The following is a 17,624-nucleotide window of genomic DNA, read 5'->3' as shown; positions in this document are numbered from 1 at the left end:
GTGAGCCACTACCACTGCCATTCATTTTATGAACACCCTGCGGGAGGTGGTGAGACTAAAAAGCAGTGCTCTGAACTGGTAACTGCTGGCTCTCAGATGGAAGCGCAGGTATCTTCTTGACTGCCTGCACATTTTGATGTGATAGTACGCATCTTGAAGATATATCAAGCACATCCAGTAGTCCTTTCATAGAAGAGGTAAAATGGACTGAAACATGATCATGCAGAAGTTTATCTTATGTACTGGTTGAACCTGCTGAGATCCAGAACTGAGTCTCAGGTCCCCTGTCTTCTTTGGTGCTAAAAAGAATCTTGAGAAAGTTACGGATCTTTGTTGGTCTGGTGGAACTTTTTGGATGACTCTCTTTTCTAGCCTCTTTTCTATTTCTAAGGCTGCAGCCTCCCTCTGATTGGGTAGAACACTGGGGATCTTTTTCATCTTCACTGGTACCGTTTCGAAAAATGGTATGAAATAACCTCTGGATATGATTTTCTGCACCCAAGTGTATTTTGTGATGGATGCTTAGGCTTCAGGGTACAGACATAAGTGTCCCCCCCCGCCCCCGACTGCCTCCAGAGAACAGCAAACAGGTAATCCTTCAGGGGTGCTGGTAAGGTCTGCCAGAGATGGCATCTCTGTAGCCTTGGTTGTGCGAGACAACTCTGCTGCCAGGGCAGTGTCTTCTATTAGAGCTTCCCCATCTGCCCCAGGAGGAGCCATCTCCCCATGATTCCTTGGAAGGTCCTTGGGACTTGCAGAACAACATCTTTTTAATACCTCCCTGACTCCCGGGAGAAGGATATCTGAGAAGTAGAAAAATGAATCCCAATGGCAGACAGAGCTTTTCCATCTTATTCACTTCTGGAATGGGTTCCTTTAACTCTGGGACCAAACAAAGATGATCCATCAAAGGGAGTACTAATGAACGCAGAATCACATAAATGCATCCAGGCATGCCTCCTGACCACTACGCCAGAAGCAGCAGCCGTAGAGGTACCCTCATGGATGCATTGGAGATGGACTGTAGGGTGATCAGTTGTGAAGAAGCTTCCTTCTGGTCCTCCGCAGACACAGACGCTGAAAGAGATTTGCAAATCTCCTTGATCAGATCTCTTTGTAGCCTGCTGAAATGTGACAAATATTTCAGCAACCTAAGAGCAAAGGTCACCGAGGCATAAACATGCTTGCTAAACCTGTCCAATGCCCTCAACTCTCTATTAGGAGGGTAGACAGATGAGTTCTGTTCTGCAGGCTCTCTTGGTGGCTGCTCCACCAACCATGGCATTTATAGGGACTCCCTTGCTCCGGTGGGGCCTATTTTTTGGAGAAACTAGAAACTCATCGGGTCTCTTAGGGACAGATTCCATTGCATCGGGTTCCTTCCATGCCCAGTGTCAGATAAGGTTGACTACCTCATCAGCCGGAGGCAACACCCAAGACGTAGCCAGGTCAGCCTCAAAACCCTGCAGAAAAATGAACTCCTCTTGGCAAGGGGTATTGGAGGACCACTGATCTCTCTGTTTAAGGAGCTCTAGTATCTCTCCGAAGGAGACATCAGGTGGCGATCTGGGGGATCCTTCTCATTCACTGAAGTCAGTATCTTCAGTGACAGATTCCCAAAGGGGAATCTAGGTGCCTCCTTTTGGGTACAGGAGCTGGAATAACCCCCATCTGAATCTGAGCCCTCAGAAACATCCTTATCATCATAACCACACCTGGTTCAGACAAGCTCCTAGAACAAAGGGATGAAGTAGTAGATGGTGACCTGTAAGACCATTTAGGTGTCTCCTGTAGGAAGGGTGAATGGAGCCAAAGAGATATCAGATCCAGAGTGAAAACAGGTGATCGGATCCAAGGCAACTTGGGTCTTGACTTAGTCAGATCTGAAGAAGGTGTCAGATCTGAGATTTTTGACATTTTAGCCAGTGGCTCAGAGGTCGGAGCCAAATGTGGGGAGGGGGGAATTGGGTTAGTTTCCTGGAAGCCTTTTCTTTAGGCACTAAATCAGGCTTTCCTTTATCTGTTTTACCAGAGGGAGTTTGAGCCCCAACTGAGAGAGCATAGCAGGAGAAGGAAGCAAACCTTTTAGCACAAGCTTATTCCTTCTTTCATTGAAGGAAAGCTCAGGAATTAAACCCGGAACAAATAGACCAATCCATGCCCAAATGAGCAGTGCCCAGACAATGTACATACTCCCTGTGGACATCTGAGTTATGGATTTTATGTCCACAGGAGGTGCACTTTTTAAAACTCATACGTTTGTCAACTATAACCAGACGATAAACTAGTTCTATAAGCAAAAAAATGAAGAAAACATTTTTTTTGCACTAACTGTAGAAAGAAAGAAAACACCAGCAATGGTAAGTGATGGTTTCCCTTAAAGCACACAAGTAAAGAAAAAGGGTACCAACAATCATACAAAGACTATAAAAAAGAGAAAATGCAAAATTTAACAAAGAATAGCTAGATTATATGTATGTATATATATATATATATATATATATATATATATATATATATATATATAAAACATATTTCAGGAGACAGAGAAGAGGAAACTGAAAAACTACCAACAAAGGTAGTAAAAACAGACAATACCAAGTGTAGAAAGAAAGCAAATAATAACAATAGTATTTACGAGGTACACACTCTATGATAGTATTTCTTTCCCTTTTTTGTGCTAATAACAGTATTTTGGAAAGTACTAATGGTGCTATTAGGTAAGGGACAAGAAAAACTTTAAGAATTTAAGAGAAATAAGAAAAATATCTAGATTTGAAATTATAATGAAAACACTTATCTGACAAAAGCTCAAGAGTTATGGCCAACCACGTCTTTCGTGTAAACTTGCAAATGAGATCTGAGGAAACTTAGGGTTGGTGCATTATGGGTAAGGGAGAAGCTCGAGAATTTTTGGTTGCCATGAGGTTTAGTGACGGCAGAGTCTGATTCAAGGGATCGGATCTGAATCCATCAGTTGAGGACAGAATGAAAAATGATAACATCAGATACAATGTTTTCCAAGTTAAAATTTCAGATCTGCAGAAGCTGGAGGCTCAAAGAGTGCCTTGTTAAGATCTGTAATAAGGCAGTGATGTCACAAGGAGGAATGGGGTCCCTCAGTGGTGGTCATAAAAGAAAAGCACCTCTTAAGAATGCTTTTGAAAGCTTCAAGGATGCAATGAAAGCATGTTGCTATCCCCACTTAAAAATTAGAAATGGCAGCTAAATGCACTTTAATAGCAAAATAACTAGTCCTTAAATGGAACAGACCTGCCAGGAAATCCAATTCAATGGCAAAGATACAAAGAAACAATACAGAACATTAGAACTAGCCCAAATAGTGAACCTTTTCCCTTACTTCTACAGGTCTTCTTAATGGATGATTTCTGGGAAGAGGTTAGAATCTGTACAACTCTCTTATGGAAGACAGTCTCTAATTTCTGGTCATCAGTGGAAGTGGAAAAAACAAGTGGTCAAACTGAAGGATTTGATGTCTAGATGAGGCTTGGTGGAGGGATGGCACAACAAATCTGGAAGGGGATCCAGAACCTAGAGAGGGTAAACTAGTTGAGGCTCAAGAAAGGGAAAACAAACCTGTCAAGGCCAAAAGAGGGTAATGAAAATCACTCTTGCTTTGCACCAGGCCACTTTCAGAAGAAACCTGACTGAGAGGAGTCAGGGTGGTATGAGTACAAGAGTCTTGAGGATCAAGTATGGAAGAGAGCATCCCTCAGGGAAGCGTCTCCTGAGGCTTCAGGGCAAATAAGTTGCTGAACTTGTATTGATTGGGGTTGCAGAAAGACTGCAGCAGTGCTGCTCCCAGCAGCTGAAGATCTTGGATGCCACTGATGGCCGGAGGGACCACTCATGGCAGAAGGATCAAACTTTCAATAAAAAAATAAATTTAACCATAATGATTTTATAGTAAAATCATATAAATGTGCAAGTTTATATGAATAAATATGAAAATTTTTTTTAGAAAAAACATTAATGTGCAATGACAAACCACCAAGTCAATTAATGATCAATTAATTAAAAAAAAATCCAACATATAATGCGCACAACTTATTCCAACTATACACTATAACTAAACCTAAAAAATTATAAATTATAGTGTGTGTGTGTGTGTGTATATATATATATATATATATATATATATATATATATATATATATATATACACACACACACACACACACAGGTCTCTATTGGATCACAGAAGTTTCAAAACTTCGAACATCATATGTCTCAGACCATATGATCAAAGTTTTGAAACATTGAAACGAAAATAAAAAAGAAAATAAAAACATTACACCCCCCCACACCCCCTGCTAATTAAATATACCAACTCCCGAGATCGCACTAAAGTGAGGAAAACAGTAAGTTTCCCATTCCGTGCTGTACAGCGATCTCCATTCAAAACTTTCAAAGTTTCAAAACTTCGATCATATGGTCTCAGCCAAATAATGTTCAAAGTTTTGAAACTTCAGTGATCCGATAGACACCAACACACACACACACGCACACATACATACACACACACACACACACACACACACACACACACACACACACACAGGCACACACAAGACACAGAGGCACACGTATGTATATAACTGATTTAGTTATTTATTTTTTGGATTGAATGTTTGAATAATTTAAAAACTGTGGATTACTGAACATGACAGAACTTTGACTATTTAACAATTTCATTGGGGAGGTGGAATTAGGTTCTGAAGAAGTCAGAGTTTATTTTTTATGGACAAAAGCACTAAACCTTTAAAAAATACTACCTTGTGTGAAGATTTCGTGAAGATATCTTTGTAATGTGGGCATTGGTGACAGTTGTAAATTTTATTCCAATCTTATCTCTGGCTACACATCATGACTTCATTCCCTTGTCCTTCTAAAGCTGTTACTAGAATTGCAAAGGATTTTTCTTCCTACAAAGCTGTTAAAAATTACACTGAAGTTTATCTTGTTCAATTCCTATTGGTAGCAACATGGTAGGCTATGGTTAAGAGTGATTAATTCTAACCCACCTTGAAATTGATGTAGAACAGCTCTTTTTGTAAAATAATCCTCTCTCCAGGACCTCCAATCAAACAAATAAATCTAAACCCCAAGTCTCTCCCATTTGATCTCTTAGTACAGTTTTCGAGCTTAGCTAATATGCACCCACCATACACAAACAATGCATTTTCAAAAGCACTGCTAGTTGGCAAAGGTCAACATCCAGCATTCGTAGCTCCCCCACTGGACTTTGGAAGCAAAAGTGTCCAGCAAGCAACCCTAGGATGTTCACATCCCATATAAAATCCATTGCTTTTTTCTTCAGAATTATTTGAAGGTGTCAGGAAGGGGACACATGAAAGCTTGCCCTATGTAAAGAAACTGAGGATGAATAAATAATCCAAGGGCCTGAATGATTTGGTATAACTCTATATTCAGTAATTCAAAAATCTAGAAAAAAAAGTTAATAACTTTATCTTCATAGTTTGATGAGTTATGCTTTGAAATACTTCAGTCAGCCAGACAGCCAAATATTTTAACTTATTTGGACCTCAAAGTCTACAATTTAAAGCAGACACCCAAATGGCACACAACTCCCTCTGATTTGGATGCATTGCTTTTGCATCCTGAAATCTCCTCAAGCTCTCCCAGAAACTTACCTTACCAACCTAAACCAAATTCAGGGACAGTGACAGTCACAAGGACACCATCAGCTGTCAAGGAACTCTTCAACAATTAAGACCTAAGGAACTGCATAATTTAAAAACACAGACTGTTAGTTTATGAAGGATAGTTGCTGACCTGACATTTTGAATGCAGAGAAGTTAATTAAGCAGCATCAGGGTAACTAGATAAAATATTCACACATAATGAAAGTTGTGTTAACAGTTGCAGGAAGTATTATTTCCTCATCTGCTATAACAACATCATGGATATTTGGCCTAAACAATAAGTGCTTCAGAAAGTTAGAATGAGTATTACGTGAACACAAAGCCTGACATCTGAACTGTTTTCCTTTTTCTGTTGTATGAGTAAAACAGCACATAGGACATGACAATGTCATGATAAAACTCTTACTACCTAAAATTTGAGATGTGTGAGAATATTTACAAAATACTTTCCCTGTTGTTAATTTATTAAAAACAACATATAGCTAACTTAGGTTCCAAGGATATGACATTATTAACAACACAATATGCTGCAGATTGTTAGTAACTAACTGGAGTCTAAATTTTGACTCTAAAGTAAAGTGACACATTTTTTATGAGCATACATGAGAAATGTCTGAAGGTTATACACAGCTGCCCATAAACAATGTTCCTACACATCTATGAAACTTGTTTACCAAGAGCTGACCTTGCAGAGGCATTCCACTACCATGCAGGAGGACCTAGTATATCAACATGGTGACTACCTGCACATATTTGTCGAACCTGGATTCTGTCACCTGTGCATGTGCTACATTAAAGTTTTCTATGTAGTTCAAGAACTGTACCAGTAGAAGGCTCTTACCCTATTTAAAGTAGTTTTACTAAACACAGTTTGGAAAATCATTTTGAAACGTTATATGAAAAATAGTAAAGAGAATCAATTTGGAAAATCATCCAGGAGAATCATGATGAGAATCAATCTAGAAGCCATAATTAGCATTGTGGGAGTCAGCAGAGGAGCTCAGCCTTCGGGAAGGGCAATGCCAAAGTCAGTGCTGACTTTGGCAACCATTTCTTCTACTTGAAGTATCTGGGTTAGGATCCTGAATGTCTATCATTTTGCTAAGTAAATAACTTTCATATTTATAACACAGAATGTTAATGGCATGTCCATTTAAGTAAAATGCAGCAGAATCTTTGCTGTCCTGAGAAGTTATAAGTTGGTAGGTAGTGATATTGCAAAAAACATGCATTAATCCAGGAAGGAACATGCAAAACTCCCAGACAAGAGATTTGTCACTGGTGGTCTTGACCAGCTTATACTGGAGTACACAGAGGGAATGTAATCATTTTAATACCTCCTCCCCTAACTCCCACAATGCCCTCATCCTTCCTCCTTGTCACTCTACAGTTTTGAATGCAGATCTTTCAGCCCAAGACTCATCAGACTAATAACTCTTTCTCTTTTTTCACAACCTAGAAAAGAGTCATCCAAGATGTCCCACCAGACTAGATAGGGTCCAGAGGTTATTCCAGACTCATTGTAGCCCCCAAAAACTAAGAACCTCAGGCCCATTCTAGTTCTGGATGGTCATGGTGCAATCAAATCCATCCTTATCTGCAGAAGGAAGACTGGATATGTTTGATAAAGCTCTAGGATGCTGGCTTGCATATTAAAAAAGCCAAAGTTTAAATGAGATTCTTGCACTTCTGGATTGCAGCCAATCATCATCAGCCTAAGAACTTGAATATTCAGTCTCCCCATAGCCCTCCAACCAGGGGTTCAAATGCATGGCTTCTCTAGCATCTCACCACAGACTACTGGGAGTCAGGATTTTCCTGTACCAAGACAACTGGATCCCAGTCTCTACTATAACAGTGGCAATGACACATGCAAGGGACTACTTTCTTAAGCCTTGTGATTATCACTGAATACTGCAAAGTCCCTCGAGTTATTACAACATTTATTTTTTATAGGATGTCACAAAGATACAATTCAGATGCTAGTAACATTTTCAGAAGACAGAACAAAGTCACTACAGTCCACAGTCGATTTTATTTTAAACTCCTCTTCTCTGAGAGCTGCTTTTGTTTTAAAGGCTCTGGGGCTCATAGTAAATTAATTTGGTGCCTCTCAGAAGATTTTACAGGAGAGTCCTATGGCGACTGTGACAGCCTCTGTTTACCCCAGGAGGAGACTGCAATTCTACACAAGTTGTTTACAAGGCTAGTTGCAATGGATGTGATGCATTTTATGTGGGTAAGAAAGACTATTAATAAACTGAAACGAAGGATTTCAGGTGATCTATCCAAGATCAGGTCTAAATGTAGAAATGGTGCCCTGGCCAGACACCTTCAACTCCACAGAAGACACTCTGGGTTTAAATTTCAAATACTTGATCACACAGACCTCACTGTACTTGAAGCAGACATCCCAAATACTTCAGAAAACAAGAACTTGTGTGGCAACTAAGGCTGAACTCTTTTCAGAAAGCCTGGACTAAACTATTATTGGTCACTGAAAAGTGTACTAGAGCTAAGAAATTGACCCATAGTTTACAAGACTAAAGGTGTGAACTTTATTTACTTATTTGTTATTTGCAATTAACAATTTTACTAACTATTAACTTTGTAAATATAATTTTACAATTTAATATTATGGTAGTGGCTTATTAGTTATTAATTCTGGTTTAGTGGATACATTTGTATACACATATTTATCTGTTTATAACCATTTTTTAAATATTTAAATGTCTATTCAAATTGTATCTTCATTTTGTACTATTAGAATCAGGGCACATTCATAAGACACTTTCTCACATTTTTTTATCACTAGGACTTTTGATTACAGTAGAACTGCACTGGAGCAGTATTGGGCATATTCTGCAGATGTCATGACATTTTATTAATTCTTGTTTATAACTTTTTAGTGCAAACATGGGCAGCTTTAATAACTACACTCATATTAATAAGGGATTGAATGCTACTTATTTTAGCTATCTCAGACAGATTAACTTCTAAATATTTTAAATAGTAGACTAATGTTATTTTTTTAACAATCAGCAACACTGAATTCCGTATAGCATATAGCACATGCATGATTTTTCGTAACAGTTTAGCCTTTTTAGGTTGTAACTTTTTAATGCAGTGTTTGAGCTCAACTACACACATATTGAGTATTACTGGCTGACATGTTTATATTGGCTCCAATAGTATAACATTCATAAATTTTAAACGGGGTCCTGTTTACACATTTTTTTATAGGGTTTGTAGACCTGAGTGAATATCACTGGTGTGAGCATTAGTGACTGAAGAAGTTCTAATAGACAAAGAAAGTGATCTATGTTAAAAATGTTTCTGAATGTTGGTAGAAAAGATTTCTAAGGAATTCTGGAGACTTGTGTTAACTTTTTTAGATACTACAATGAAATGCTTTCAGGAAGTTTTAGCAATTATTAACGTATGATTTTTAGTTTAACTTTTAGTTTAGCTTAGTTTAGTTTAACATATCCTTGAATCACACAGCTTGCAGTAGGGAAGCACTGTGCCGAATATCACACCGGTGTATGAGGAAGGAGTATTTAGCTAAACATGCTGTCGTTTACAACAGGGCTACCCTAGTAAACCACTCCCATGTTTTTAAACATTCTTTTAAACAGCATGTTTTTATGCAGGTATATAAATGGAATAGTGAATTTCTACACCTTATTCTGGTTTTCAGCTACTATTTGGATCACTTGTGTGTGTGTTTCTAATAAAGAAAATTCGACTTGAACTAGCTTGTGCTTCCCTACTTTCATTAGTGGATTTATACTTTGGAAAGTTTTTAAAGAGAGTATTTCTACCACCTGTTATTAGGTGGGATATTCACAGTATGGTTTTTATAAGATGCCTGAACTCTAACGAACTCTAGGGAATCTTCCACACAGAGAAGTTTCCTCATTATTTATTTTTTAAATAACTAAAATAATTCTCCCAAATGCTTCCATATAGCAGCAATCTTCACTGAGATCACAACTGGATATAATTATCAACACATAGCAACTGTAAGAAGCTGATCATATCATACCCTTGCAGAACATAAACTTTAAAATTTGCCAGTAGATCAAGAATGTCACTAGGTCACTTGCTCTTGCTGAAGCAGCATAATCTTAAATAACATGCATCTTCCGATCTGCCCTAGACAGACCCTTAAGACACTGTGGTCCTGAAAAGCAACAATGAACAAGATCCTTAAGGTTCTACTGAAAAGAAAGACATATAAGTTTACACAAATGCTCTAGTATAATGCAAGTTCATAAACACAGCAAGCTTGAATAAAAAATAAGCACTACCTAACAATGTCAATCAGCAACGGAACCTCTTATTTACCACTACAATAAAGTTAGGGCTTACCTGTCAACCACAGATTTAAGAATCACAAGTGAAAACAAAGGCAGTCCAGTTCTGATGTCACCAGTCCCTTTCAAGATTCTTCTGTTAGCTTTCCTTGTTGCTCTAACACTTCCAAAGTTCCTGATTTAGGTTTCTGGCTGGTTATTTCTACACACTAGGAATGTATTCTTCTGTAGTTCCTCAGAATCACCTGCAACTAGTTGACTCTCTCTCCGCTCCTTCTCTACTTTCACATCTGTCAAACATCTTAGTTCCTGCCTGTTTGGAACATAGGACCCTCACAATTTTAGTGCTTCTTCAAGTTCATTGAAAGTCCTGCAACCATTAGGGAACAAAGGTTTCAAAAATGTTGTGCACAGCAGTGTAACCTTCACTCTTTTGTATTTTACACACCCTCAATCACAAGAAAAAAAGCGTGCTCCATTCTGAAAAGTAGAAGCAGAAAAATCATTCTCCACAAAGACTCTCAGATATTCAGCTTTACAGATAATATTCAGCTTCCATATTGCTGGAAGTAGTTGTTCTTTCAGAGCATACAATTTCAAATGTATAGGATCAGACTGGGTCTACTTTGTGTTGGGCCTGTCCCAGGATCAAGGACCCAGTATGCTTCTTCTCTCCGAATCTCACTCTTTGTCATGTCAGTCCATCTAGCTAGATTAAGTGGCACAAACAGAGTAAAATCTGTCCCCTCCATGTTCTCCAGCACTTCCACTACTTGCAGAGTTTTACACCATGCTCGGTTCTCAAAATCAACTTGTTTTCCAAACCATTCTTCAATCTTAGCTTCCAGAGAAGCCCCATCTTGTCTTCCAACATTTTACTCCTCTTCTCCATGGCAAAAAAAGGTCTCAATTACTGGATAAAGTGCAAATGACCTCTGTGTGTAGTCATTAACTCTGGACATACCTTTTGCAGTTCAGCAAAAATTTTCTCTAATGTAGCATTTTCATCATCAGGCTTGTAAAAGCTGAACCAACTACCCTTCTATCCAAACCTTCAGCAGTACTTACATTAGTGATATAATTTACTGTACCACCGCAACTACTTGTTTACCTTAATTCCCTAATGTTTTTTTTTTTCTGGAGTTTTTACTATTTCAAGACACACCCATTAATACCTTAACAATTCAATAAAAACTAACAAAACATTTACATTTAAGAACTACATTTTACATAGTCCTAATTTTGGTTAAGGGAAAATGGCACACAGTAGCTGCCACCAGGAAATTCAGTTTTGTGAATAATTAGAAAGCTATAGCAGTTGTTGGATTACTCCAACGGTTCACTGTTATGCAGTAACTGCAGTATGTTTATAGATTATCTGTGTTTTTATGTAATCTTTCATGAGGTTAAAGGGATGTAAGAAAATTAAATAATTTGCTTTGCAAAAGAAAATTTAACATATTTGTAGCAAAGTAAAACAAAAAAGAGGAATGCTTTATCACCCTTCCCCAATGAGTCTACTTAGTTTAAAAACTTGTATATTTCAGTATGATCATACTAAACACACAAAATCTTGACCACTCTTTCAAATGCATAAATAACTATTTATTTTATTGACATAATACAAAAAGACTGAAAATTTAGACACCAATACTTTGCATCCAGAATAAGTTTTATCATGTTTCAGCACACAGAGGTGATTGTATAAAATCAGTGCTTTCTGATTACTTCAGGAATCTTGCCTGCATTCATTCTTAAGGCTTCCCTTTCTAGTACAACAACTTTTGAAAGTTTCTGCCATAGGAAAGGTAGTTTAGGCAGCTGATTGTACTACTGTAGTCAAAAAGATTATAAAAATCAAATGAAATATGCTGTATCTGTTTTGCCATGGTAAGCAGCATGTTTACTAACCTGAAGGCTCCGATGAAGGATATTCGTCCTGATCTTCTCCAAACCCAGTGACTGACATAGCCACTGCAATTGTGCGAGATGCAAATGAAATGACATGCCCATGAATTTTATCACCTGAGGAGAAAAATAAAATAATTCATAAAGACAAATACATAGACTCAAATGCATAGTAGTTTGAACACTCAGAGTAAGCGCACTGTCAAAACATTCAAATTTCAGAAATATACTAATTATGACATTTTTTTATTTAAATTAGCTATGCATGCAAAGATGGTTGAATCAAATGACTGTTTCTGTTAACCCAGCACTTCAGGCCCCTTTTTCAATTGTAGCCAAAAATTAATTATACTGACAAACCAGAAATACATGATTCATAACACACACACACACACACACGCACACGCACACACACACACACACACACACACACAAAAAGATGGTATACCATAATAGCACTGCAATAATACAACACAGACAGGTTGGTTTTTACGTTTAATACTGCTGACCCAAATTAAGTAAATGATCCTGGTGCAGGAAGGATATAGGCAAGCCATCATTTTCATGTTTAATGCTTGAATCCGAGTTTCTTTACAAAGGAAGGAAAATCAGCTTTATGAAGGAAATGAGTAAGGTTATATTGTGTTACACCTCTGCAAATTGATCACTCTCACTGAAAAAAATGCCTCCCTTTCTAGCCCAGCAATGATGGCTACACCACACACCCAGCTACAGAGCAAGGTACCACAGCACAAGTTTGCATGTAACCAGAGATGAATGGATATACATTCACCAATAATGTGAGAAAGGAAGGAAGAAAATGCGAGATGGATTTTTTTGTTTGTTTTTATTATACACTAAGCCTACACTTGCTGACCTCTGAATCAGTTACAAAAATGTTTGTATAAAGCTCTGATTTGTTAATTTAGAAAGGCTGGGGTGCAAATCATAATTCTGAATCAAGCATACTGACTGACTTTTTAGTAATTCATATGTGCTGACCTTAAAGTTAAATTCTGGTTAACGCTCTGAGCACAATATTTGAAAAAAATTATATAATGAATTTCATTTTGGGTATATCACCATGGCCTGTGAGTCTGGTGATAAGACAAAGACAGCCCACTACAAAGTTGATGGGGTCTGTCCTCGACTTCAGAGCCCAGAAACAATAGTACAATACCAGCAGAAGAACTGTGAGCATGTGATGAATGCAGTCAATGACACCACATAAGTCATATCATCTGCATTAGCAGGCACAGGAAGAGCACCATGAAGATTATAATAACCATTAATTCCAAAAGGTAAGAAGGGTTTCAGCTTGCACACTTAACCAGGCAACCATGCAATCACAGATTCCACCTCCTGGGCACACTAGAACAGCATATGATGGTATCCCGGTACCAAATGATGAAGGCAAGCCACCAAACTGGGATCAAAGCAGAATTCCTCCAGTTTATACTAACCCTCAATGCAGCTATGGAAGCATCCTGATAGGACAATGAGTATCCAGTCATCAGGGGACAGGGAAACTCATGGAGTAAATTCCTCTGCAGGGACTATGCCACAGCAGCTTGGCAAAGACACTGGAAAAAGCAATGCTCTGCATTAAGTGTGCTGCCTACTTATAATGAATTGAGCGGAAACTTCTACGAGCTTCATTAGGTCAGCTGCAACATCCATGCACCTTATAGCAGCAGGGGCATAAACCCAAGGAGAGTTGCTAGGTGAAACATAACAAACCAATGTGCCTGTTCCAGCTGCTCAGATCTGGCTTCATTCAGAGAGAGGGGCAACCTCTACACAGCTCCCTCTGAGGAAGACAGTTTTGGCATGTGCCAAAAGCTCTGCAGAGATGATTCAAACAACAGGGCTTGTCAAGCTAGTACAAACTTGCTGGTTTACTCTCTCTCCCCAACAGGCAGCCTATAGAAAATAGTGAGAACTGTGGCTGATAGGATGTTGGGGCCAACTTCCTAGGGACCTCACTTTGAACTGCTGGAGGGGGCAGAAATATTTCTTGTTCTAAAGAGTTAGCCAGGTAAGTCTCAAAAGAACATTAAAGTGAAAAGGGACGATATTCTCTTCTAGATCTCATTAATTGGGTCTTGAGATGACTGTCTGAAGAGAACTTTTCACCACAAGCTGGCATTCAGGCTTGCTTGCTTGCCAGAATTGCTCTATAAGAAGAAGAGTCTCCGCTATGCCATCCTACAAAAGCACATGCAATAGTCTGCTGCCTTCATCCATAGCAACAGTCTAAAATTACTGTCAGGCATGATGTAAACCACCATGGAAGCTGTACAAAAAAACTAACTCCTCCTTTTGCCCAGGCTCAGGAAGGGTTGGAAACTCTTCCAACTCCTAATCTACTACGGACTGGAATATTGACAGATAAGACAAGCAGTTAACAGATCTGAGACCCAGTGTAATAAAAAAGTATCATCCTCTTGTCCATCCTGCAAAAGCTTTAGACTCCTTATCAGGCTGCAAGGTAGCTAGATTCTGTGGTTTCTGGGCTGAAGAGATTAATCATGTAGGAGTTTGCTCTAGGATGACTACAAAGGATCCTAACTCCACTCAGCCAGTGGGCCAAGTAGAGAGCTTCCACCTTCTTGAAAGACAAGGGAGCAATATGTAGGAGACTACAGGATGCAAAGGTAGCACCCTTTAAGATGTGCTCTGAAGAGGAAAAGACCCATCGCTCCTCTTCCTTCTTCCTCATACACTCAATAACACCTTTCTTGAAAAAAGGATTGGGTGTCACAGACCAAATCAAAACAAACATCATGAGCCTTGTGGTTTCTTCAAAAGGCAGGTGTTGATTCATCATCCTTATCTGTCTGAGATGATGGCTTCTGGATAATCTCGATTCTCATGATGAAGAAGGCAATAAATGATTAACAGTCCATTTCTGGATTGGCTTATTTGTTCCAATTCCAGTGTCTTTCTCCTAGTCCACAGCTGGGAAGGGAGGTTCTCCTTTACGGTCTTTTATGTGGAAAACATAAGAGGATCCAGAGGCTATTATCTCAGAAACTGATGCTTCTCCATGGCTTATGTAAGTGGAGTTGAGTGGGCAAAAAATGGATGTAAAGTGTCACAAGAATTGTTTGTGTATGGAGACATGCCTGCGATCAGCATCAGCAATTCAGGGACTTGAGACGCCAGCACTGGACCAGTTGCTAGTTATAAGGCCTTATTTCTTAAGGATGCATTCCTGCACCTATAAGGACAATGTCCCACCATACTTCAAGGAATACAACTGAAGCAGAATGCATGAACTGAGGATCATAGACCACAATGATTCTCCTCACTCAACCACTGGCCCCTGCTTAGCTCAGCGAAAAGTCTAGGGAGTACAGTCCCAAATGTGACTGCAAAGAGGGGGCTCCAGGAAACTATACTACAGGAATATGGCTGACACAAGTATGAACATAGCTTTTTATATGGGAGGAGTTGGATGAAGCCCATTCGCAGGGATATACCCCTTAAGAAGGTTTGTATGGTGCATATCTTTTCTGTGACCTTCTTCAAAGCTTAAGACAAGTACAAATTCAAACTCTGACTAGTTAAAACTCAGGATTTGACAAGAGACTTGGCAAAGAATCATGGAGAAGGATTTACCTTTAAGCAGCCATGACTGATGTCTGTCCTCCACTTCTTTAGCTCTTTGACAGTGCTCTGATAAAGGTTTAGAGTTCAAGTGACCCATTCCAACTTATCCTCATGCAGAGCACTCTCAAGCTCCATTATACTCCTGAAGGCTAGAAGCTTCTCCTTGCATCTCTAGTTGACTGTTTTGAAATACTGCCACCTGCACCAGTTTCTGGCACTGTGTTTTTCATCCAAACAATAAGGATGGTGCTCTGGTGAGTTCTGGCTTGTGATATGGTAGCCATACAAAACACTTAAATGGCACAAATGCTTTAAGATTAACTCTGAAAGCCTGCCTAACAGGAGTACAAAGCACAAGTAAAGGCAGAAAAGAACCAGTAGGCAGGCTCAGGGACTGGGCACATCCTCCTAAAGCACAACATGATGTCACAATGTGCATAAGTGGAAGAATCTCTTACTACTGAATAACAGATCTTCTAAACACTATAAATTAAACAGGCATGAAAATTAATTTCTGTCACACACCCCAGTGATAAAGAGTCCCCAGTGTTGCATCATAGCCTTTTTATGCTCACAGCAGTAAGGGGGGGAAGACATGGACAGCCCCAGCTAGGATGAGCAAGCAGAGAAGGAAGATGGGAAGATAAGGGTGAGTGAAAGAGTGCCTTTACTCAGTCTTCATGAATGAAAGGGAAGTGAAGGTGTCATGCTGGAAGAGAGGCAGGACAGACTGGAGAGAGCACTGAATGGAACAAATGATAAAGTGAGAGTACTGGACAAGAAATTAGTTGATCTGAAGGACAGAGAGAGAGGAGTATTGACCAAGTGGACTGCTTCCCAACTGGTTAGCATGCTGGCAGATCTGGACAAGAAATTAGTTGATCTGAAGGACAGAGAGAGAGAAGTAGTGACCAAGTGGACTGCTTCCCAACTTGCTAGCATGCTGGCAGATCCCCAAGAAACCATGAGCCATTTAAGAAGTGCAAGAGGATGGGAAGATGGCCACAGTGGTACCTTTGCATAAGAAGGGACATGGACAATGAAAAGAATCCACAAGCTTAACAGGCCTTCACTATCAGAGAAAAGGCATAGAAAGAATCCAAATAAAAGGCTAGTTGGTATTACTACAGAACAATAAACTCCAGGACAATAATCTCTATTGTTGCATGGTCAGAAAGAGCTGTCAGCTAAACATGATTCTGTTTGAGTTAAAAGAGAAACTGATGGGAGAACATGGACAGCTCTGGCTTACCTGGACTTAACCAGAGACTCTCTGTCACACCACGGTAGCAGCTAGGAAAAATTATGGGGTTCAGACTGTGAGCAATACTGAGGAACTAAAGAGCAGCATGGCTGAAGAATAGGTCACAGACTATTATGAGGAGAGGGATTACGGAGTACTATAGGAATTGCTCCTACATCTGGTACAATTCAAAGAATTTATTTTGGATATAGATGAAGAAAAAGCAAACAGAACTGACCTCTGAAAGGTGCCCCAGGGAAGCATGGAAGAAAGTCAAAGGAAGTGGGCAATATGATACCACTGGTGGTTCCAAACAAGCAAATGAAATGTTATGTATTGTATTGAACTACAACCACCACCACCACCACCCTATGATGAAGTATCTAGTAGGGCTGATTAATTCATGGCAAAAGACCATGAAAAAGATCTAAGGATGTTGGCCACATCTGGACTGGACCACCAAAATCAGAGTGAGAGGGCAATGGCAGCAGAGGAGATAATGCCTCATCCTCAAAGGGTAGGGACTGCAGAAACAATCAAGTGATGAATAAAGGTATCATCAGACAAAAACAGGATACCATGTCATGGGATCAATCAGTGAATCCTCACTTATAAAGTCACAGTCATAGAAACAATCATTTACCAAGTAGAACTGATCACTAAGCAGTATGTCTGTAATCTAAGATGACTGAATGGGCAATCTGGTAGCTGTCACTCAAGCATGATTAGAAGGAACAGTCAGCACTGCATAATACTATTTTTGCCTTTATGTTTGTGCAGTCTCAGAGTTCGTATACATAAATAGGTTTGGTCATTTGGTATCTGGAAAAGTTGCAATTTTGAAGGACATCG

The 17,624-nt window shown here is 39.2% G+C and overlaps 1 protein-coding gene across 1 annotated transcript in view; it reads right to left on the bottom strand.

Moving 5' to 3' along the window:
* The window catches only part of TMEM245 (transmembrane protein 245), a 1,232,464-nt gene that overhangs the window by 1,077,724 nt on the left and 137,116 nt on the right, over positions 1-17,624 (bottom strand). Inside the window, exon 4 of the mRNA XM_044065650.1 lies at positions 11,918-12,031. Coding sequence (XP_043921585.1) covers positions 11,918-12,031 — 114 coding nt within the window. The remainder of the gene's footprint in view (positions 1-11,917; positions 12,032-17,624) is intronic.

This window comes from Protopterus annectens, chromosome 3.part0 (assembly GCF_019279795.1).
Source record: "Protopterus annectens isolate FY-2018-M chromosome 3.part0, PAN1.0, whole genome shotgun sequence".
Taxonomy (NCBI): domain Eukaryota; kingdom Metazoa; phylum Chordata; order Ceratodontiformes; family Protopteridae; genus Protopterus; species Protopterus annectens.
This window is presented reverse-complemented; position numbering and strand designations above follow the sequence as displayed.